The 25,667-nt window shown below is 34.2% G+C and overlaps 1 protein-coding gene across 4 annotated transcripts in view; it reads left to right on the top strand.

The window, feature by feature from the left end:
- PPEF1 (protein phosphatase with EF-hand domain 1) overlaps positions 1-25,667 on the top strand; it is a 169,751-nt gene that overhangs the window by 21,373 nt on the left and 122,711 nt on the right. For all 4 annotated transcript variants that reach the window (XM_051984413.1, XM_051984410.1, XM_051984412.1 and 1 more), the window contains one exon: positions 1,665-1,847. In XM_051984413.1, the coding sequence (XP_051840373.1) occupies positions 1,799-1,847 (49 nt within the window). In that variant the 5' untranslated portion in view covers positions 1,665-1,798. The remainder of the gene's footprint in view (positions 1-1,664; positions 1,848-25,667) is intronic.

The following is a 25,667-nucleotide window of genomic DNA, read 5'->3' as shown; positions in this document are numbered from 1 at the left end:
AATTTTGAATTCTGTGGATAAGTTCACTTAATTTGACAGTATGCCTTCCAGGGATGTCCACACTGATAATGAGATTGACATATGCATTCCCTGAGCTAGCTAAGTGTTGGGGAGACTCTGAAGGAAGTGTGGGAGAGAAGTTTTAAACTGACACCAAATTGAAGGTCTATAGAACCATTATGCTGACATCCTTGTATGTCTGTGAATTATCTTAGAAAAATTATGAAAAATCATCTGGCAGGATAAGATACCAAACACTGAGGTCCTTTCTCAAACTAAATTGTCAAGCATTCCAGTTTTACTGCAGAGAGCACAGCTTTGTTGAACTGGCCACATTGTTCAAATACCAATCATATGCTTGTCAAAAAGACTATTTTTTTTTTTTTTTTATGGAGAACTCACACTGGGCAAGTACTCTCAAGCTGGTCAGAAAAAGCGATACAAGGACACTCTCAAGATGTCTCTTAAAAACTTTGGAAATGATTGTATGACATAGGAGACATTGGTGCAGGACCACCCAGCATGGTGTGCTCTCATCAGAAAAAGTGCTATGCTCTATGAGGAAAGCAGAATTGAATTAGCTCAGAAGAAATACGAGATGTATTTCTGACAAAGCGAGAGAAGCTACTCCCAGTATTCATGGGGACTATTTGTGTCTGACCGTGGCAGAGCATTCTGAGTTGGTATTGGTGTGATTAGCCACAGTCAGACTCGTCATTGAATTTGAACATAGTGATGTCCATTTGGTCCTCTTTGAGAATAAGGACAACAAACCAATCAATTCAAAAGGTGACCAAATAAGATATTCAAGTTTGCTTCTTTTGACTTAGCAAATCTTTGGATTGGCAATTCCACTGACCTTATCTAGTAATCTTATTAAATAGGAAATTAATTTGTCTTGACTTGTAATTCTAGCATTTTAAAGTTGGAAGTTTCTTCATTTACCAAATGTACAAACTGAACACTCTTGAGGTTAACTCACATAATAGGTCATATAATAAGTTCTTAATGAATTCATCCTGGCACCAAATATATAACACATTTTTAAAAAAACTGCTCACAAACATTCTATTCTAATCTCTTTTCTTGGATCGGTATCAAGATTATTGATCTAAACTTTCTGTCACCCATCCTTTCCCCTACTTTTTAGAAATTGGAACAATATTTGCCTATCCCTCCTTTGGTTTAATTGTAATTTCCATATGTTGCTTTTGTTCTATATTTGCCATATTTTAAACTTTTAAATTCTATATTCATATATAGATCATAAAACAGCCAAGTTCTTTTTTGGATGTTTATTCCCCAGCCTCTATTATTTGAATTATAAAATCAACAGTTTCCTTGTTTCTGCTTATCTTGCATCTTAAATATTATATATGTTCAACTAATTTTATCTGAAGAGAATTATGGTAAAAGTATATGTAGCAAACTAGCCTAGGCAGCTCTTAACTGTTGTTTGTTACTGCTGCTGCTTGTTGCAGCTGCCTCTGCTGCTGCAATGTTTTGGAAAATAACTCGGGATTAGATTATATGGAATTAATTTCCATACCACATGATGTACAATAATTCATAACAAGCATTAACGATTCCTGCTGGGCTGTCCTTAGATACCATGTTGTTAACTGGCATTTTCTTCCTCCCCCCCATCCCTTCTTCCTCATTAGTGGCTATGACTGAAGTGGATCATCTAGGAGTGGCTCCTTGTATCTTAGCAAAAATATAAAGAAGACGTGCACACTCTTGGACAAGAGGAGCCTGTGATGAGAAGTTAAATTTATGAGCACATTATTTTGGAGACATGGGATGTAGCCATTCTGTCCACAATGAAACTAAGAAATCTGAGAAAGGTAAGTAGTGTGATCATGCCTCTTAATGAATGTGAGAGGAATGTGATTTTTCCTCTTCTCCTTTTGTTTCTTGGATTGAGTATTGAATTGGCTGATCCTGAGTGAGTTTTATGCAAGGCCTTATGCTTTGTTTTCTTTAAAGTTTCATACTGAAATAACGTGGAAAACTAGCTTAATAGAATGATAAAACTTGTTTATAGTACTAAATTTCAGTACACTAGCCGGTAGATGGTATTTTCAATTTAATGTTAGTTGAAAATATGACTGAATCTATATAAAAATGAAAGTTAAAAATTCAATGAAAAGATATTAGATCTCTTTCCTTTTCTAAAATATCCACTAATATAGAAACTATTTGCAAATAGGCATTCAATATATGCTACGTGACAAATGATCCAGGATGAAATTATGTAGGATCACTTTCCACAACAAATGACATACAGAAATTTAAGTTTAAAAACAAACAAGTTTTTCCAAAAGCTTGGTTTGATTTTTAATTTTATAAGGCAAAGCTCAAATGAGTTTTCATGTCTGTTCACTAGATTTCACAAGAGCTGTACCATATTTTGAGAAATATAAAAGTAAATATTTACTTAGGTTATCTTTTTAAAGTATAAATATTATATTTTAAAAGCACACTTTTTTCACTTACCACAGTATGGGAAAATCTCTATTTTTAGTGAGACGTAGAGTTTTAAGAATTGTTTATACTGTGTTCTTTCTAAATGTTAAATACAATTAATGATATCTCTCCTTAGAACTCACTGAATTTGCTCCTTGGTCTTTGTGAACCTAATTTATGCAGCCAAAATAAAATTAACACTTGAGGCAATTGTTTGGCAACATTGTGGAAACAAACCTTGCATTAAAATACAATATTCAGTTTAGAATGAGAAGTGAACTACATTAGCTAATATGTTCTGATGTACTTTAGGGATCAAAGTAGCTCTCTCTCATAGCATTGTGCCTTTTTGGCTGGTCAGTGGTTGCCTATGAGTAAGCTGTTCACTGGAAATAGATAAGGGACTTGAGAGAAGCATTAATGTTTCAAAGGAATCAAGAACACCACGTCTTACATTTTCTTTATTATGTAAGTTATTCCCTGGTGATAGTATCCTGGAATATGAAGGATTCGCATAAGGATAATTCTACAGCTATAAGAATCAAGTCACTATAACAAAACCACATTTCTTAGATAGGAATAAACAAAAAAATAATTAAACCCTTCTATTTTCTATTAAACTAAATTCTTTCTCTCTGTGAAATTCTACCAGTTTTTAAAAGTTTGATATAGTTGCTTAAATGAATTGCTTCAAGGGATGGTGGATTCTTTCTTTTTGAAGGTTTTCAAGCAAAAGTTGTATAACCAATTGATGGGATATTTTAAAGTGAGGATTCTTTTTATGTATGAGTTGGACTAGATTTCCATGAAGTATTTTCAAACTTTCAAATTTCATAATTCTATAATCTCTTAGTTTAGCTTCCTCATCTGTAAAATGAAAAGGTTAGAACATTAGGTCCCTATTAAGTTTGAAATATGTGATATAAAATATTGGATTTATATAGTGCCATTAAAAAAATTAATACCACTTTCTACTACATTATTTATCTAACTTGTCTACACATTTCTGAACAATTCTGATTCCTAATGCAAGAAACTCCTTTTTATGGGCCAATGACTTTTAGATGATTTTTTTTTATCACATTTCAAATGATAAAATATTGTGTATTATTCTGATTAGGCAATACCTTTTGCTGGATAAGAGAACCATGTCCTTCAATTTTACTATTATTTTGAAATACCATTTGTTTAAAGCAAATAATATTATAGATACTCACTTGTATATTGGTGATCATTAATGGTATTTATTCTTACTTCAGATATTTACCCACCAATTTTGTGGGGATTGAGAGGATCAAATGATATTGATGCAGTTAATGGCAGTGCAGAGAGCTGAGATTTGAGAATCTCCTTCTGGTCGTTCAACATGAAAGAATTCATGAACCTGAAATATTAGTGGCAAAAAAGGGAAGTTTTATTGTTGGCACTGCTGAAGTCAGCTTTGCAAGGAAGACTGACTTCTGAGTGACAAGATCCTGGAAGAAAAAAAAAAGGTCCTAGCAGAGAAATCCTGGAAGAGAAATAAAAAGGGGTTATCACTGAGAAAAAAATGTTTTCACAGTGGGCAGGAGTACTGGCAGGCAGCTATGCCAAGGAGAAAGAGGTTCCTTGACAAGGCATAATTCTGCTTTGGACATTCTGCAAGGAAACTAAATTGCTTTTTAATAGGAAATCTGAGATTGAAGTTTTAATTGAATGAGATGCCTTGGATGTTGTCACTGCCTTCAGGCCTAGTTGATTTCTAGTTGAATGAGATCACCTAAGTTCTGGCTACTATGAATGGTCCTGGACTAATTTTCAGTTCAATAGAAAGTGCAGCTACTCAATAGAAATATCATGTCCAGATCTCCAGCCAAATGAGACCATTTAAGTTTGAGTTAAGTAGGGAGTGGTCCTGAGCTAATCTTAACGAAACCACTAAACTGCCCCAAAGGGTAGGTCTCTGTCAGAGGAGAGTTTCTCAGCGTTCACCCCATAGCTTCCTCTCCAAAGTCAGAGAAGATAGTTTCAGGGTTCAGGGTCCCCTATTCCTCTCCCCCCTGTCAATATAATATTTGTTAAAAGTACTTAGCACAATGTTTGGCACTATATAAATTCTTTTTTCCCTTTCCTTCCCTTGTACATAAGCCAAAAAATAAACCATGGTAAAGATAGTGCAACATTCCAAAAAACAATAAATGAATGAGTGAATGAATGCATACTTTGTGCTAATCACTGTCCCATATACTGGTGATAAAACTACAAAAGCAAGACACTCCCTTGCCCTCAGGAGCTTGTTGGGAGAGAGAAAGAGATATATGGGAGTTGTAATCAGGGAAGGGTGTTTTGGTTTGGGAAGTCACTGGGGTGATAAGTGAAGGGATAGGGAATAAATTCATTTTTTACCAGAAACAATGGCTGAATTAATTTGATTACTCATCTTAGAGTAAGAGATGACTTTTTGAATAAGATGAGAAGTATGGTCTGAGACCTAAGGATGACTGGCAGGATATATGGACCAAATTGGGGTCTATTAACTTACTAATAAAAGCAGTCCAAACCCAGGATGGTGAGGAACATCAGCACAACAGATGACAAAATGACTGGATCTGGATTGTGAGGCTGACTAGATAGAATGGCTCCAGTGATCCATGCTGACTGGAGACCATGGGTCCAAGGTAATGGCTCCAAAGCTGTGTAAGAAAAAAGAATATGGTTTTGTCTTTTGTGTTAGTATTTTCCACTAATTTTGAGATATGCAAATCAGTATTTTGCTAAATGATAAAATTAGAAATTATAATTTTTCACACCTCAATGTTATTTTGTGCTTCAACTTTTTATATTGATGTGTTTTGAATTAATGGGTGCATATAGAATTGATCAGGGGTTCTCTTCAATCAATTCGAGCTTAGATTTTCTTCTGTAGTATATCTGTGGATGCATTGATACTTTTGATGCTGTTGTGGTCCCTTGAAGATTCCTTTCTTTTTGATTCCCAACCCCTTCTAGTTGATGTATTATCAATCCAGGAACTTTTGATTCACAAATCGTGGTCCCTTTGAATTCCAATAAAAGATCAGGGCCTGTCCCAGCCCCACCTGTATCTGAGCCAACTTGGGACTCCACCCATAGGTCCCTTTAGTTAAATCTCTCATTATAAAAGCGCCAAGCTGGGACCCTCTCATTGCAGAAGTTCCAAACATGCCAGCCTTATGCCTGGCATGCCAGGACCCTCTGCCCACTGGAACCCTGTTTCTGGTGCCCTTCTTATCTTTTTATCCATACTTATTTCCTTAACTATACTTTACTTCCAAACCCCATAATAAACCTCTTTTATCAATCTAGCTTTTTGGGCCAATAAATTCCTTTATTGGGAACCCTCGCACCGCTACTAGACTTCATTTAACTCTGTATCCTTGTGCCAAATCCAAAGGTGTTGCAGGGGAAGTCTATTTGACTCCCTGTATCCCGAACCTGCCACTAGACCTCAATTAAACTCTAATTTTATTTAGGCACCCCATATCTAGACCTCATCATTTGGTTCCCTGACCAGGAATTGAACCCGGGCCATGGAGGTGAGAGCGCCAAATCCTATGGGATTTTTTCACATTTCTTTGCCTTCTCCTGCCAGATTAGAGCATAGCAGAACAGAACTGGAATTCAACAAAGAGAATCCTTCACATACACATAGTCTTTCTCCTCAGGAACTATTAATGGTGGACCTTGGGCAGAGGAATTACATACACCATGCCAACACTTTCTGATCACAGTTCAACATGTACTCCAGAGCTATGTTCATACAGAAACATATTGGCAGAGAAGTTCTACTACTGTTAATTAACTTCCTAGTCCAACAGATAACAGTAACCAGGCACAGATGATGTTCCCATTGTAGTACATGGTGGACATAAGTCCTGCCCACTGGATCTGGGAGGGAACTTGATTAAAAGTGTTCCAGAATTCTAGACTTCTGTGTGGAAGACCAAGGGGATGTATAGTGGTATTTAATGTTCAGAGGCTGTGTGATCCCAGAATTCAGCCATGGAATGAAGCAGTTACAACCTTAGGGTTTTTTTGTGGGTAATCTAAATTCAAGAGTTGCCAAATTTTGGTGGGGGGACAGGAAGGGAGACTTAAAGATCAGTTCCTCTGGAGAAAAGAGGGGATTTGAAAGATTTGTTGAAGAGTATTGCTTCTTAGAGAAAGAAGATTGTCATCTGGCATCTATTTGGGGTGGGTGGGGAGAAGCTATGACTTGGGAAATCAAGGCACCTGTAGCTTACCACCCTTTTGTCTTTATAGAGATGCCTTGTAGATCCAAAGTGTCTTTTCCTCCAAGAGGGAGTTTATGCCCTATTGAAGTACTTACATGTTTGCTATAAGGAAGGTAGGATAGAGTGCTGGGTCTGAAGTTAAGAAGGCCTGATATTAAATCTGACCTCAGATACTTTCTGATAAGTCGCTTAATCTTCATAAATTAGGGGTGATAATACCTACCTAACAGTTGTAATAATCAAATGAGGTAATATTCGTAAAGCACTTAGTTCTGGGAATATAGTAGGCAGTCTATAAATCATTATTCTCTATATCTGCTTTCTATATCTGCTTATGAGTTGTTATATTATAAATGTTTGATATGTCTTCTTTATGAGTTTTTGTGAGTATCATATTCAATATTTCTACTGTTACCTTGAGTGCTTATATTGGGATTGAGTATGTATTTTACCCTTATTTGTAGAAAATTGTACATGATCTATACCTAAGTTAGAGAGATGTTGACTATTTTGTATTAGTCCTCAAGATTGAATCTGTGGGAAACTAGAGTTAGTTTGGGGATCCTGCCTAATGGGGTTACATTAGTAATCTACTTTCTTCATGATTTTTCTTTTAGAGTACTATAAGAATTCTATTACATATTTCTTTTTTTTTCCCTCTGACTACTTAGAAATGTTTTTTTTCCATAATTATAATTTTTTATTGACAGAACCCATGCCTGGGTAATTTTTTACATTATCCCTTGCACTTACTTCTGTTCCAACTTTTCCCCTTCCTCCCTCCACCTCCTCTCCCAGATGGCAAGCGGTCCTATACATGTTAAATAGGTTACAGTATATCCTAGATACAATATATGTGTGCAGAACCAAACAGTTCTCTTGTTGCACAGGAAGAATTGGATTCAGAAGGTAAAAATAATCTGGGAAGAAAAACAAAAATACAAACAGTTTACATTCATTTCCCAGTGTTTTTTCTTTGGGTGTAGTTGCTTCTGTCCATCATTGATCAATTGAAACTGAGTTAGATCCCTTTGTCAAAGAAATCCACTTCCATCAGAATACATCCTCATACAGTATCGTTGTTGAAGTATATAATGATCTCCTGATAGAAATGTTTTTATTAAAATTTTTAAGCCTGAATAGACCACAAGAGTTCTTTTTATTTGTTTTTAAATTTTTCCTTCACTTTCATTATTTTGCTTAATTTTCACTATCAGAAAACAAATAGAACAAATAGAAGTTATTTTGAAGAAATACTTTGATTATTTCCCTTATTAAGAATGAGTGCACTGATCAATTATTATGTTCCATTTAAAATAAGAAACATTACTCTCTATTACATTAACCAGATGAGAATACATTTCATTCATTTATTCAATCTACCAATCAAAGACTTTAGATTAAGCACAAAAAATACTTAAACGCTAATGGATAAATAAAGTGATATTGTTAGGAAGTTATTTCTAATTGATTGAAGAACTTAGTTATACAAGGGGTCTTGCATAAAGTCAGGAGCTAGATCAGAACTCAAGTTATTTGAGCATGTATTAGTGGTTATTGTCCTTTGTTTTTGAAGACCAAAATGACATCACATGTCATGTTTTTGAAGATCAAAATGACATGACTCTAACATAAGAGTCAAGTTAGTATGTCCACCTGTAGTTAATCAGATCAATACGAACTTGAAATGTTCTACCTCAGATCAGACACAAATAGTCCCTATGAACATTTGGGGTAGATTCTCTAACTTGGTGCATCTTCTTTTTCTTCTGAGCTACTTCATATAGCACCTTCTCATAGAGCATAGTACCTTCTCTGATGAAGGCATGCCATGCTGCGTGGTCCTTTGCCAGTGTCTCTCATATCACATAATCAATTCAAAAGTTTTTAAGAGAGACTTTGAGAATGACCTTGTATTTTTATTGTTGTTGTTGTTGTTGTTGTTTTGTTTTGTTTTGTTTTAGGCCATCATCTGAGTGCTTGTCTTGTGTGAATTCCTGTAAGATAGCTTTTTTGGCAAGCATATATTTGGAGGTCAAATTTTAGCATGGTAGAGAGACAGGAAGAGATCAGTACCAGGCAGGTTTTTGAAAAGTCACTTGGGAGGGACCTTTATCTTGACTTTGGTATCCTCCTTCCTCCTCCTCCCATCAGTCACTCTGATTTTCCTCCTCCTCTTATCTTCTCCTCCCCAGTCACAAATCCCTTCTTTTGGCTAGAAAGGACTTTGTGAGCTTCAAAAAATCCACAGAATTTGAATTTCCTATCTTCACTCCACTGGGTCAGTTATAACTAGGGGTAATTTTTGTATTTGGAGTAGTCAACTGGATGTAAATAGTTTGATTTAAGGTTCTGTAAGGAATCCATCAGGAAAACTATAACATGCAAAAAGGAAGTTATCTGAAGGATTGCACCAAAAGGATTTCCAAAGGCTGTTACCCTTTTGCCACATTTGCTTTCTGAGTTTAAGCCCACTTTCTCTACTAATGGACATCTTTTTGATTAACAATTCTATACTATTATAAAAATACTGATAAGAATATTTTGTTGTGTGCCACAATACCCAAACTGACCACATTATAGTCCATAAGAACTCATATCTTTTATAAATCACAATACAATAAAAATCATAATCAAGAAAAGGCATTTGGAGAAGGCAATTAAACTTAAATGGAAACTAAATAATTTGATCCTAAAAAAGTGTGAGTTGAGAAGCAAATCATAGAAACAATAGGATAATTTAATTTTAGAAAATTAATGAAGAGACAACAAATTAAAATGTTTGAGTTACAGCAAAAGTAGACATTAGGAGAAAATTTATGTCTTTCATCAACAAAATGAGAAGGCATGATCAATACCAATGTATTGATCTAGAACTAGAAAAATGATTAACAAATCTCAACTGAATGCTGAAACAAAAATTCTAAAAATAAAAAAAAATTGCAACAAAACATTTTAAAACACAGTTTATTGAATTGATAAGTAAAAGCAAAAACTTTTTTGGTTAAAAAAACAACTAAAATAGATAATTCTTTAGCTAATCTGACTCAAAAAAGAAAGGAAAACCAAATTGCCAATATAAAAAAAGAAAAGAAAAATACAAGAAAAGAAGAATTTTTAAAAATAAATTTATTAAATATCAATAAAACCAATACTTTATAGGAAATGAATGAATATATACCAAAAATATAAATCTTCGTTTGTTGTAATAGAAATTACTCATTTTAAGAGAAATTAACAAGCTATAAATGAATTTCCAAAGGGAAAATAAACCTAGTACCAAATAAATTTGCAATAGAATCTATCAAACACTAAAAGAATAATTAACTCCAAATTTTTTTCCAAAAATTTCTTTTAGGAAAAAAAAAAAGATGACATCTTGCCAAACTTGTTCTATAAGATAAATATGGTTCTGATACATAATCAAGGATTGAAAAAGCAAAGAAAGAAAATAAGCAACCAATCTCTCTCTCTCTCTCTCTCTCTCTCTCTCTCTCTCTCTCTCTCTCTCTTTCTCTCTTTTGCTGAGACAATTGGGGTTAAGTGACTTGCCCAGGGGTCACAAGGTTAGGAAATGTTAAGTGTCAGAGACCACATCAGAATTCAGGTCCTCCTGACTTCCGGGCTGGTGCTCTATCCACTATACCATCTAGCTGCTCTTTAACCAATATCTCTAATGAAGATCAAAGCAAAAATAATTAAACAAAACATTAGCAAGGTGGCTACAGAAACAAGGGCAAAAGATTATACACTGTGACCAGGGTGGATTTATATTCAGGGTTGCTTTAATATTAGAAAAAGTTTACATATAATAGATAATATTAATAACAAAAATTATTAAAATGACATCAATAGAAGCAGCATTTTTTTTTTACAAAACACAACATGATTTTATGTTTAGAAATACCAAAAAGAATAAGAATAAATTGGATTCTTCTTATTATGATAAACACTGCTTATATAAAACAAAGAGCTCTTAAAGTCTTTTTAGTTTGATCAAGAGTAAAGCAAGGACGTACATTGTTACCATTACGGTTTTTATGTAGTTCTAGAAATACTAGTTATAACAAAAAGAAAAGAATAAAAATGAGAGATGATGAGGGAGTAGAGTTCAGGAGAAAGACAAGGGGCAGTTATATGAACTGGGGCATCTTCTGCACAGCAATAATTTAACCTTTGAGAACTGACCAAGTAAAAGAGTATAATGATAAAAGGTCAGAGGTCTTAAGGCACATCCATTGTGGGTATGACATGGATAAACAAAGGAAACTAAGATCAGACAGGTAGATGGAGACAATTTTGTATGCATATAATCAGGTGTCTATGAGGATAGATGGTTGGCTTGTCTGAAGTTGAAACATAAAAGTTATCTATTAACAGCTATTACTGTCCTCTGCCCTCCATCCTTGAGGTGAGCACTACCAACCTGGTCTAGCTCCTTCTAATCTCCTCCTACCAGGAAAGATTTATTCTCTAGTTACTGTTCTTGCTCCTCCCCTACAAACATAGGGTCTTTTTGAATATGAATGGAGATGAACAATGGGGAAAATTAATATTACGAATGATTCCCACACTAACACTGCAATAAAAAATTGGCTCAATCTTATTTAAGGGGAAAAAATAACCCCTGAAATGTAGTACTTAGCCAGTCTGCTTTAGAACATCTATACAAAATATTTTAAAAAATGAATATCAATAAATTTCACTTTCCTTATTCTCAGGAGACTCAGACATACTGTCTATTTAGACCAAGTATTTGAATTTCTCTCTCTTTGCTACCCAGTCAATAGTACTAATTAAAACACAAAGTTTAAACAGACCAAGAAGAGGAACATTTTGGAGTATTTGCCCACTTGTGCAGGAGAGATAATCATGAGTTGGAAGAAGGAAGGAAAAGAGGAATAGAGTATTGTCACATCCTTTATCAGATCTTTCAAAAAGAAAAATGAGTGAGAAATACCTGAGTTCCAATCTGAATTCAGACACTTATTAGCTTTGTGTCCTTGGACAAGTCTCTTAACCAATATCTACCTCAGTTTCTTCATTATAAAAAGAAGATAATAACACCTTCCTATGATTGTTCCGAGGATCAAATGAGATTAACAGTTGTAAAATGCTTAGCACAATGCCTGGAACATAATAGGTGCTTAGTTTATTATTATTATTACTTCAGCCACATATCCCCTCCGGTTCATGACAGGTAGAGGTGGTTCTGTTAGACTCCTTTTTCATCTGTCTTTCAGAGACATTTTGTTAACTGTATCTCCAACCCAAAAAGAAATTAAAAATTAAGCTGCTTGATTTGTAAAACTGGCACTAATTCCCAAGTTCCCAGCTTAAAGAAGTCTTTAATTTCCTTTGCATAGATGCTTCCTTTATTCATTTGAGAGATTTGCAAGCCAAGATAATTTTCTTCTGGCCCATAAAGCATCATTTTCCAGGGTGCAATTTCTTTGTATTGGAAAAGTACCTAAGTAAGGAGATACATAAGTATCTTCCATCTTCTTCTTTGTCTTCTTTTTCTTTTTTGTTTAAAGGTCCTTTAAAATGTTTTTTAATGCCTTTTGATTTTACATCATAGTCATTAAGCTTAATTTTTAATTAGATTTTTCATTTAAATTTCTAATTTAACTTAATCTATTTAATTAGATTTGTAAGATACAAGGAAATATATTCTTTTGAACCTGGTGTGTATAAACTACTTCTGCTAAAGAACTTAATTTCCCTTATTTTAAACTGGCATCCAGAAATCCACATCCTGTTTTCAGATACCAGCTTCTTAACCATCTTCATCTCCTATTTTTTTCTCTTCTGTATTCCTTACCTTCAATGTCTAGCAGTATTGAAAATATGTTCTGGTGGTCTTAGATATAATGTTTTATTTAAAATAATGAATGAAGAGTGAATTTCACGAAATAACAGAATTGGAAGGAACTTAGAACCTATGACACTCAAGGGAGACAAAGATTATTGATATTGAGTTGTTTTTCAGCTGCGTCTGACTCTTTGTGATCCCATTTAGGTTTCTCATGGCAAAGATATTGGCATAAAGAAGGAAAGAAATCAGGATTTCTACAATCCCTACTATGGGTCAGGCTTACCACAGTAAGCCCCTTACAAATATTATCTCATTTGATCCTCACAACAATTTTGGGAAGTAGGTGTTATTTGTATCCCCATTTTGAGGAAATTAAGGTGAACAGAGGGTAAGTGAATGCCTGGGATCATGTAGCTAGTAAGTATCTAAAGCTGCATTTGAACCTTGTATGTCTAGCACTCTGTCTACTATGCTGCTCAGCTGCCTCTAGAACTCTCTAAAATTCTACTTTCTTATGTGATTATTTTTAATGTTGACACTTTATTATGAAATGGCAAAATATATCCAGTAATCTCATCAAACAGTATATATTGCTCTTTTGTCTGGACATTCTATATGTATTTTGGTCTGATAACAACTCTTATATGTCCATTCTTACTTTGCTAAACTGTATGTAATATTTTATCTGAAACAGCGTAGATTTTCAAGTCTTAGTGGCATATACCTGGAATCAATTTTAATGAACAATATGCCTTTGAAATTTAGTGGTCTTTCCTATTTTAATTCTTAATCAATCATTCATATTCTGATGTGATATGTGTTGATCTTGAAGTCTGACTTTTTATCATGTCAGGTGTATATGTCAGAAATAATATTAAAATATATTTGTTATTTGAATGTTACTACTTTCTTTGAAGTAGTGAAGAAACTTTTCAATAATTTTCTTCACATAAGATAAGTGATTTTCTTTTAGTTGCTGTAGGATTAATTCATCTTAAATTAAGTCCAAATAATTTTAGACTTTGGAAGAAATGTAGTTATCATCAATATCATAATATTGTAGAATGGTAAAGTAATCATAACAATAGTTGAAATTTATATCTTGATTCTCACAATTGCTAATACCTTTTCCTTTTCTATATATTCTGTATATGACTTTTGTTATTTGTACAATGTAAATAACTATGCACTTAGTTATTTATATAATGTCTTTCATTAGAATGCACAGCCAATCCCCAACTTTTAAGGGGGTAAAATTCCTTGAAAATGACACAAAAGTTAAAAAATGTGAATTTGATCCATTGAACATAAGGCAACAGGGGCCTAGGTTCCCACCGACCACCAAAAACTATAATCATTTGCTTTAGGTCACATAAATATACATTTATCTGTATATCATTCTCTGTAACAAAACATTAATTCTAATATATTCACTTTTTTTTAACACAGTAGCTATGAAATAAACCATACATATAGTAGACAAAATAAAATTGCTAATATGCAAATAATTTTTTTCTCACTAGTAATTTCCTAAAATTCTGTGGTCTTTGGGGCTAATATTGCAATAAAAAACAAAACAAAACATATAATCTCCAGTAACCATAAATACTGTTTAGCAAACAAAATTCTTAAAACTAAAAACATTTTTAATCTGAAATTTTGCCTTTCATTGTGTTGTAAAATTGCATGAGGGTAATGCATTGTATATTATACTTCTGTACACTTCTTTACTTTGTGCTGTGAAAACCAAGGGAAAGATTGCTCTCTGATAACACCAAAATGGGAGAAGTCTGTACATTAATCTAGAACCCAAAGGTCTTGCACTGCACTTTGGGGGTATAATTACAACATAATACTTGAGTTTTAAAGGCAAACAATGAAAACATGCAACAAAATTGCTTGGGAAACTCTTTACCATGATAGAGTGAACAAGACCAGTGAACCATGTAGTCAGATACCAGCTTCTCCACACACTTGGGCACTGGCTTCTCACTTTTATCTCTATTTATATCAAGGCAGCCAAGAAGGTGTTGTGGTTAGGAGTGGAACAATGAAGATGAATTTACTAATAAAATCTTGGGAATGCTTGAAATCAAGAAAGTTAAACACACTAATCAATATTTCCCTTGAGAATAGGGACTGTTCTTTATCTTTCTTTATATCCTTAGTTATTAAAACAGTTGCTGAAATAAACTATTTACTAAATGCTTGTTAACTGACTGACATTTTAGGTAGCTTATAGAACAACCAGTTGAAAATAAAAGATTCAATCAATTTTTTTCTTTTATCTATATGAAATTAAATCACTGGCTCAACAGTTTTTATTTTTTGTTACTGAATGGACCAGTTATTTTGATGTTGTAAGGAGCTTTTCTGAGATGGTTTACTTAGGTCTATTTAGATATAACTTAGGTTCATGATTTTTGTGGGATCTATAAAATTTCTTTGTGTCATAACTGGAATGGTTCATTGCTCTATTGAAAAGATTTATGTTTAAATAGAACTTTAAAAAGGTATAATTCTGACCATATGACTCTTGAGATGTATTTATTAAGGATAGAGCAGTGACTGTTCTCATTTTTATTATTAATATTTTTCCTTTGTTATAGTGCTTTAAACTTCTCAAAGATCTTTGATTTTCATTATCCTATTTCATTCTTACAATAACTCTGTGAATTACCTGAATTAAGAATGACTATAAAAAGTGAGAGTATGAATTATGGATATTATGTAGGATTTGTAGTTAGGAAGATTTGAGTTACAAGTTTTTCACTGATGTTTACCTAGCTTCATGACCACATGCAAGTCTCTTCAGTTTCTTCATCTGTAAAATGGGATAACATTGCCTATAGTAACAATTTCATGGTGGGCTGGGTAGTTCAAGTGAGATAATGTATTTGTGAACCTGAGGCTAGAGTTTCCTCTCTTTCCCATCTTCATCACTCAGTGAACTAATTCTGTAGATTGTCCAGTTGAATTCCTTAGCCTTTACCCCAATACTAGTCTTGCCATGTCAACTCTCGGCCTCACTGTTACTAATTTGCTGCTCAATAAAGCTAGAGAAAACCATGAAACTATGCTGACTGGGTCTCCTACAACTTCACTGTGGCCAGGCACTATGGACTTTTATGGACTTTTAATTAATTATCCTATTTATCACAACAACTTTTCCAAACATCTTGATCACTTCTTAAATCTACTAAGGTTTTCCCCCCTCTCCCTAGCCTTTAAGCTAAGAATCTTGTTTCAAGATTCTTAAAAATTAAGGATTGAAGTTCAGTGAATATTCTCTCTTTTAACTTCCTGATCTCACATAACCCTGGTGACTTCTACAACTTATCTCCCTCTTCACCCTGTCTTACATAATGAAGCAACCCTTCTCCCTGACAAGGTGAATTCCTCTATTTGCACAAATGACCCCATTTGTTATCCCTACTCAATTATATCTAATCTATTTTTGTGTAATAGCTACTTTCCTTTTTGCCTACAAACATGCCCATAGTAGATAGCCTTTGTAGCTGGACTCATTGAGAAGGCTATCTGCTTTTTTTTTTTCCTACTTACCTACTTTTTGTTTCAATGCCAATTTTACCTTCTTAACACTTCTTATACATTCTCTCTTTTCTCCTAGATCACTATTACCACTCTGATACAAGTCCTCATCACCTTACTTCTATTCTATTGGATTATTGTACTAGCCTGCCATCAGTCTCTCCCCATTTTAGCCCATTCCCTACTCGGCAGCCAAAATGACCTTTCTAAAGTGCATATCTGACCATGTCACTCATGTCCCTTTCCCCACTTATTACACTCTAGTGGTTCCCTATCACTTCTGTGATCAAATATAAAACCTGTTTAAGGTTCAAAGTCCTTCTTAATCTGCCCTTTCCTTTCCTAAGACTTTATATATATATACTTTCCCAATTACTAAGTACTTTCAGTGGTACTACCCTTTTGTCTTTGAACAATACACTGCATCTCTTGATTCTGCAATTTTCACTGGTGCTGTCTTATGCATGGAATACACACTTTCATTATCTTTGCCTATAGCGTTCATGGTATTCTTGAAAATTCCAGCTAAAATCCTACCTTTTATTAAAAGGGAAAATTATCTTTTCTAGAGCCCTCCTAATTCCGGTGTCATTGAGACCATCCATCATGCGCTCTTCCATATGTCCTCTGCCACTTTTCTTTTGGATCTTGTCTTTCATAAAGAGAGTCTTATTCTTTGCCAAGGCTAACTTCTTTGTCTGCACAAATAATCCCATTCCATCCCTCTCTTCCAACAGATCGCCCTTTCTGTCATCCTCATTCTATTGCTTATTTTCAATCTCTTCCTGTCTCCTAACTCATTCCCTAGTGCCTATAAACATGCCCACATCTCTCCTAGTCTCAAAAATTCACCTGATTCTTCCTTCCCTGATAACTGTTGTCCTGTATTCTTCTGCTCTTTGTGCCTTACCCTTCTTAAGAAGACCATCTATAATAGGTGCTTACATTTTCTTTCCTCTCTCTTCTTAATTCTTTATAATCTGGCTTCCAACTTCATCATTCCACTGAAACCGCTCTCTCCAAAATTACCAAAGATCTCTCAATTGCTAATCCAATGGCCTTTTTTTTTTAACCTTTATTCTCCTTGGCCTTCCTAGCTTTTGTCACTGTTGATTAACATGATCACTTGCCTTGATATTCTCTCTAAGTCTCGGGGTGCCACTCTTGTTCCTAATTCTCTTTCTACTTATCAGACCTTTCCTTCATGGTCTCCTTTCCTGGATCTTCATCCAGATACATATTCTTTGTGGATGTCTTATAGGGTTTTATCCTGGGGTCTATTCTTTTCTCTATATTACTTCACTTTGTAATCCTATCAGCTTCAGTGAATTTAATGACCACATCTGTACTGATGTATCTCTAATATATCTTTCCTGTACTAACCTTTCTGCTGCCCATCAATCTTACATCATAAACTGTCTTTTGGACTTCAGGAACTAAATGTCCAATTAGATAGATATTTTTAATTCAACATGTCTAAAATTGAACCCATCTTCTTCTTGTCTTCTCTCTCATACCATATCCAATCTCTTTCCAAATGCTATCAATTATATAAAACTTTTTACATATCCTATAATACTGCTACCAGAAAATATTATTTGTTATATGTTATGGTTCTCTTGGAAAGCAGAAGAATACTTTGTAGTGGCAGAAATTCTCATATGTCAATAAAATTTATTTTTTAAAATGAACATAACATAGTAATTATAGATTGAATCCAGTCCAACATTTAAAACCAAAATTATTTGCTATTTCATTGGTATGTAAATTAACTATGGACTAATAACTAGACCACAATTTTTAGCATTAATGGTTCTTGTTTTTGTTTTTAAAATTTATCAACTTTCTTACTCAATTTTTTTTTACTTTTTGATCTGATTTTTCTTGGGCAGCAAGGTATAATATGTATAATATGTATATATGTATAGATGTATAATATGTATAACTATATTGGATTTAATATATGTTTTTACTATGTTTAACATATATTGGATTATATGCCATCTAGGGGAGGGGATAGGGGAAAATGGGGGAAAATTGGAGCACAAGGATTTTCAAGTGTCAATGTTGAAAAAATTATCCTTGTATATGTTTTGAAAATAAAAAACTCCAATAAAAAATAAAATAAAATTTATCAACTTATGTTTTTACTTTATTTCCAAATCCTTCCCAAACTACTGTACCATAAGGGAAGCTGTGTTCCAATCTCTTTTTACAAGTGGTGCAGCATTGAATTTTCAAGTAAATCTAATGTGTTTCTATTGTTTTTAAAACATGTAGAAATGTCCAGCTTTTTTAAAAAGGAAAAAAAAAATACAAAATACAAATGCCTGTGTTAATGTAGCAAGTCTCAGACGTTACATTCAAAAAGACAGAAAAGCCAGTATCTCCAGTTATAAGCACAAAACTCATGAAGACAAGAAGCCTTGACTCCCCCTTCCCCTAAAATCCATTCCTTTTTTCAACCAATTTTTTACTACCTCCTGGATCATGTTTTTGTTTGTTTGTTTTACATCGTGCACGATTTGTCTGTTGGACCCTGGGAAGGAGGTGTGGGTCCTATGGTGGGATTTGTTTTTGGAAGAACAATGGGTTTTGGCCTAAGAGCTGGGGGCTTCAATTGTACTCCCATCCTGGGGGCCACCATGGGCTTGAAAGTACTCATTGTGTCTCTGGAAGAGCTCGTGCTGCGTCGGATCTGCGGCTCGGTGCTCCTGAGCATCACATTATGGAGAGGACTGAGGGATTCGGTGGAAGAGGCAGGAGTGGGGGAATTTTTCATTTGTTCCAAGGTATCCAGCACCACATCTGGGGCGTGCTTTGCTGAACTCTGCCTTTCCAGCTCTCGGAGTTCGTTCAAAGGGTGTTCATTGTCTGCTCGATATCCTGAGCGATCATCTCCGGGTCCAGAGGTTTGTGGTTGTTGAAGCCTGAGTACTGGCCCGATGACGTTGATCTCCGAATGGGAGGATTGTCCATCTTCTTTAGAGAATCGTGTCTGCTAATGTTGGTCAGGCTGCTTTTAACAAAGAATAAAAAAGGGGAGGGGAAACAGTTCAGAAAAAATAACCAATATATCAACTGAATATTAAATATACTTGTCCCTCTTTAAAGAAGGGATAGATGTACATTTTCTCAATAGGGTGAAGCTTGGTCCTTCAGTTTCATTCTTTCTGTTTATGCAGTAGTTACTTTTATATTGTTTCTGGTTCTGATTATCCCACTTTGCTTTAAAGTCTTCCTATGTTTCTCTGAATTATTCATATTCTTTTATTCTTATATTACTATAATATTCAGTTCCTCTTGTAATTTATTTATCCATTACTCAGTTGATAGGTATCTGCTTTGTTTTCATTTCTTTGCCAATTCCCAAAGTACTGCTATGAATATTTTAGTATTTCTGGGACTTTGAGTTCCTTGGATTATATGCCTAGCAGTGGGTTCTTTGAGTCAAAAGATATAAACATCTTAGTAACTTTCTTAGAACAACTTAAATATGTGTTTTGGAACCCCCTCCATCAACCTCTCAATTTCCCAATAACTTTCCTCCAACCCCCAAAAAATCCATTTCTTGTAACATATATGTGAAGTCAAACAAAACAGATTTACACATTGATCATGTCTAAAAGTGTATGTCTCATTCTGCATTTATAGTCTAAGACCATAATACTTAGAGGTAGGAAGTATGCATCATCATCCATAGGGCAACTAGACAGCTCAGTGGGTAGAATGCTGGGCCTGGTTATGATCACCTGAGATCCTGGTCAGGTCACTTATCTCATTTGGATTTATCTATAAAATAAAAACAATAATAAGGTTGTTGTGAGGATCAAATGAGATAAAAATTGTAAAGTATTTAACACTCTTAGTCCTCTTAATTGTTGTTTTATCTAGTACCATTTTAAATTATCATTGGGTTGGCTTTTGGCTTCAATGGTTTTCACATTGCTATAGTCTTTAGATACATGTCTTTCCAGAATTTTTAAAGTAAGTCATACTATCATCTTCAAGGGCCATTTCAAAGGCTGTTTCCTTTTTGCTGATATTTAAACATTTTAATGGTTTTGTTATATAGCATTGCTATCATTAACATTTCTAGAACTATGTTGTGTAACAATAGGGAGAAGAGACAGCTTGGCTTTCCCACCCTGTATTTAGTTTCATAGTATTTTTTCATCTTAAATAAAACTAACTTTTGGTTTTAGATATATGCTTGGTATAGTATTTTTAAATGCTTATCTATGCTTATGACTTAGGATGTTTAGCTTGAATGAGTGTAAAACCTTTTTCTACATGCTTTGACAAAATCAGGTGAACTTTTGTGCTTTTGTTTTTAATGTAATTAATTGTGCTGATTGTTTTCCTAATACTGAAACCTTTTTATATCCCTCATAAAAATATACACTTGGTCATTGTGACCAAGTGTATATTTTTATGGGTCTATTGCTGGAGTCTTTTTACTTGAATCTATTTTAAAATTTTGTATTCATAATGCATTTGTGATAGTGTTCTATCATTGTCTTTTTTTTTCTTTATTGATCCTTGAATTGGGTATTAGAAATATATTTTCCCCATAAATTTGGAATTGTTTCTTTCTCAGTATTTGGAGCAATTTGTATGACGTATGTATAAATTATTCCTTCAATATTTGTTAGCATTCACCTATAAGTCTTTCTCAACCAGTGATTTTTTTCCCCCTTTGAGGAGTTCCATTCAGGGTTTGTTTAATTTTGTTTTCTTTGATTTGATTAAGAACTCTGTTTCATATTCTGCTAATTTGAAGTTTCTTTTCTTTTCCTTTTTTTTTTTTTTTTTTTGTAAGTCAGTTTCAATTTTCTTTTAAATTATTCTATTTTTCTGGGCATAAAAGTATTCATTTTTTCCTTAGTTTTTCATTTTATTAATTTGATTTTTCTCTCTCTCCCCAGTTCACTTTTTCTAGTTTGCTATTTATTGATTTCTCAAGTCATTTTAAAAGAATCATCTTTCTCTCTCCCACTTTCCTCCTTGCCCCATCTCTAGAAAGGATAGAAGAACTATTTGGGATACATAAAACTATGATATTTGACAACAGTGAGAAAGCAGATCTGATTGATCCTTAATTATTTCCATTTCTTCAGCCAAATAACATAAACTTTGCACTGGATATAAAAGAACAAAAGTGATGAGGAGAGAATTAGTACCCTAGATAAATAAGGAGGTAATTAGTGAACATATAGAGAAGTAAATATTGATTACAAAGATGCAGAATGATTTCATTAAGAATCAGTCATGACAGGAGAGCAAGGTGGTAAAGTAAAGAGAAAGAGCTCATTCGAACTCTCCCAAATCCCCCTCCAAGGAGGCATTTAAAAATACTGCCTTAAATCAATTTCTGGAAGCAGCAGAACCAATAAAAGATTGGGCAAAACAATTTTCCAGCCCAAGACAACTTGGGAAGTTGACAGAAAAAGTGGCCAACACAGAAGAGCACAGAATAATAGTAGCAAATCAGTAGCAGGCCTTGGAGATGAGTACAAGAGGCAGCTTGGGGAGCTCTCAGCTAACAGTAGGAGGTTGATCAACTCATCAGGAGATTATAGGGGACCTTGTGTTTGGTACTAGGCTCAGGACCATCTTACATTGCCTATACACAGTTCCAATCTGCAGTCTCAAAAAGGGAGTATCAGTGTACCAATGTTTGTAGCACAAGGGAGAAGGACCCTGATCACGGTTCCACAGTGAAGAATGCCTGTGGTCACTCACAGATCAGAATATCTCTCTTTAGATAATACTATCTTGGAAGAACTAAAAACTTACAAATCTCCAGAAATAGTTCTGAAAACAGCAACAAGAAAAACCTGAAGCCCCCCTACCTCCCAACTTTAATGTAAAATTAAAAGTCAAATAAATTGGAAAAATGGGCAAACAACAGAAAAAGAATTTGACAATAGAAAGTTTCTATGGAGACAGGAAATATCAAGATACAAGCAGACAACATGAAAAGGCTATAAGAAATATATGAATTGGACATAAGCCCAATAAGAGTTCTGAAAGAGCTCCAAAAAAGATTTTAAAAGATCAAATAAGAGAAGTAGTGGAAAAATTTGGAAAGGCAATGAGAGTGATGTAAAAAAGTTATGAAAGTAGAGTCAATAACATTATAAAAGAGGGACAAAAATACTGAAGGAAATAATGCCTTAAAAAACAGAAATAGGGGGCAGCTAGGTGGTGCAGTAGATAGAACACCAGTCCTGAAGTCAGGAGGACCTGAGTTCAAATCTAACCTCAGACACTGAACACTTCCTAGCTGTGTGACCCTGGGCACTTAATCCTTATTGCCTCAGCAAAACAAAACAAAACAAAACAAAACAAAAAAGTTAGAATTGGCCAAATTGAAAAAGAGGTACAAAAAAACACTGATTGAAAAAACAAACAAAAACTCTTTAAACAGTAGATTTTGTCAAATGGGAAAAGAGGTATTAAAGCTCACTGAAGAAAATAATTTCTTAAAAATTAAGGGTAAATGGAATGAGTCCCATAATGATTACATAAGAGATTAGAAAAAACTCCAATAAAATGAAGTCAAAGGAATGAAAAATATAGAAGAAAAGGTGAAATGTCTGGGAAACTAGACTGAAGAAAGATAACTTTAAAATTATTGGAATACCTGAAAACCATGGTCAAAAACAAAAGAGTATAGGCATCATACTTTAAGATATTATCAAGGAAAGCTGCCCTTATATCCTAGAAGCAGAAAATAAAGTAGAAATTGGAAAAAAAAATCACTGATCATCTCCAACTACCACCAAGATATCTTTTTTTTTTTTAATAGCTTTTTATTTACAAGATATATGTGTGGGTAATTTTTCATCATTGATAATTTCAAAAGCTTTTGTTTCCATTTTTCCCCTCCTTTCCTCCATCCCCTCCCCCAGATGGCAAATAGACCAATACATGTTAAATATGTATATGCTAAATATAATATATGTATACATGTCCATACAGTTATTTTGCTGCACAAGAAGAATCGGATTTTGAAATAGTGTACAATTAACCCGTGAAGGAAATCAAAAATGCAGGCAGAACAAAAATAGAGGATTTGGGAATTCTATGTAGTGGTTCACACTCATTTCCCAGACTTCTTTCACTGGGTGTAGCTGGTTCAATTCATTACTGCTCTATTGGAACTGATTTTGGTTCATCTTATTGTTGAAGAGGGCCATGTCCATCAGAATTAATCATCATATAGTATTGTTGTTGAAGTATATAATGATCTCCTGGTCCTGCTCATTTCACTCAGCATCAATTCATGTAAGTCTCTCCAGGCCCTTCTGAAATCATCCTGCTGGTCATTTCTTACAGAACAATAATATTCCATAACATTCATATATCACAATTTATTCAGCCATTCTCCAGTTGATGGGCATCCACTTAGTTTCCAGTTTCTGGCCATTACAAAGAAGGCTGCCACAAACATTCTTGCACATATAGGTCCCTTTCCGTTCTTTAAGATCTCTTTGGGATATAAGCCCAGTAGTATCACTGCTGGATCAAAGGGTATGCAGTTTGATAACTTTTTGAGCATAGTTCCAAATTGGTCTCTAGAATGGCTGAATATATTCACAATTCCACCAACAATGTATCATTGTCCCAGTTTTCCTACATCCCCTCCAACATTCCGCATTATCTTTCTCTGTCATTCTAGCCAATCTGACAGGTACCAACAAGATATCTTAAAATGAAAATTCCTAGGAGTATTATAGTCAAATTCCAGAGCTCCCAAGTCAAGGAGAAAATATTGCAAGCAGCCAGATTCTATATTGTAGAACAATGGTTAGAATAAAGCAGGGTCTGGCAGCTTCTACATTAAAGGATTAAAAGGTTTAGAATATCATATTCCAAAGTGTGAAGGAGCTAGAATTACAAACTAAGAATCACCTATTCAATAAAACTGAGTATAAGTCTTCACTGAGGCAAAAAAGGATATTTAATGAAATAGAGGATTGTTGAGCAATCCTGTTGAAAAGACCAAAATTGAATAGAAAATTTGATGATGCATGAATACGAGAACTTTTATAGTGATAGAGAAGTTTGGGTGGGGAGGTGATGCTTGAACCTTGGCTCAAAGAAGGAATGATATACACACTCATTTAGGTATAGAAATCTATATTACCCTACAGGGAAGTAGAAGGGGAATGGTACAATAGAAGGGGTCAGAGTTAAGAGAAGGGAGAACAGATTAAGAGAAGCAATGACTTTTGAGGAGGGACAGGGTAAAGGAAATATACAGTTATTAATCATTACTATTAATAATACTACTACTAGGTTTATTTCCAAAGATAATTAGAAAAAAAAGAAGCTGTATATTCTAAAATGTTAATAGCAGTTCTCTTTGTGATGGCAAAGAACTGGAAATTGTAGGGATGCCCACCAATTGAGGAATGACTGAATAAATTGTGGCATATGATTGTGATGGAATATTATTCTATATCAAAGAGAGGGTGAGTTCATTGATTTTAGAAAAACATGGATAGACTTGCATGAAATAGTGAAGAGTAAACTGAGCAGAACCAAAAGAACATTATATATAGTAACAACAATATTGTTTTAAGAATAACTGAGTGAATAAATCATTTTGATTATTAGAAATATTCAATTTAACTATAAAGAATATATGAAGGAAGACACTATTTGCATCTAGCAGATTATTAGGATTTACTGAAGGCATTATGATTGATGAACCAGAAGAAGAGAATTCTCAGTAGGTTATGATAGCTGTGTTTGAGTATCCTTGGGGCTTTCATGTAGAAACAGAACCAGGAGCAATATGTGGAAATATAAACTAATGTCAGGGGAAAATGCTTTCTAACAAATAGTTGTGTAGAAGTGAAATGGCCCATGTCACACCCATGCAGTTTTCCTTCATTGGAGGGTTTAAAGAGGAAGAGGCTAAGTAGCCACTTGTTGGATATATTACAATGTGAATTACTTTTGGATATGGTTTAGACAAAATGCCTGCCAAATCTCTTTCAACTCTAAAATTCTGTGATTCTATAATTAGAGTAATTAAACTCAAGAGTTATTTTGTACTTCCTAAAAATGTCTTTGAGGCTAATACACCAGTGTCTGATATGACTAAAAACAACCAGGTTGAATACAGTCATCTCTTCCACATTGCGTTTTTCTCCATAGTGATTTTGATATATCATGTTGGCTTAAGAAATCAAATAGAAATTTTTGGGGAGTTTGGTGGAAGATGCAGATGATACAGGCTAGCAGATGACACAGAACTTATGACCAAATACTTAACTCAAATTTTACAATAAGGTTCTGTAAATGATACATGAAAGAAAAAGAAAAAAATCAGATTTCTTCTTTTGTATGAAGGGAGCATCAAAAAAATTGGATTTTCAAGATTTGTTAGGTGTCCCTAACCTCCATGATTTGAAAAGGACAGCTGTATATAGGAATTGAGTCTTCATATGGAGAAAATCAGTTAGCTGACACACTAGATACCAGGTCTGAAGGAAGGAAGACTCATGTTCCTGAATTCAAATCTGGCCTCAGACATTTACTAGCTTGTATGACCCTGA

This window comes from Antechinus flavipes, chromosome 3 (genome assembly GCF_016432865.1).
Source record: "Antechinus flavipes isolate AdamAnt ecotype Samford, QLD, Australia chromosome 3, AdamAnt_v2, whole genome shotgun sequence".
In the NCBI taxonomy this organism is placed as follows: domain Eukaryota; kingdom Metazoa; phylum Chordata; class Mammalia; order Dasyuromorphia; family Dasyuridae; genus Antechinus; species Antechinus flavipes.
This window is presented reverse-complemented; position numbering and strand designations above follow the sequence as displayed.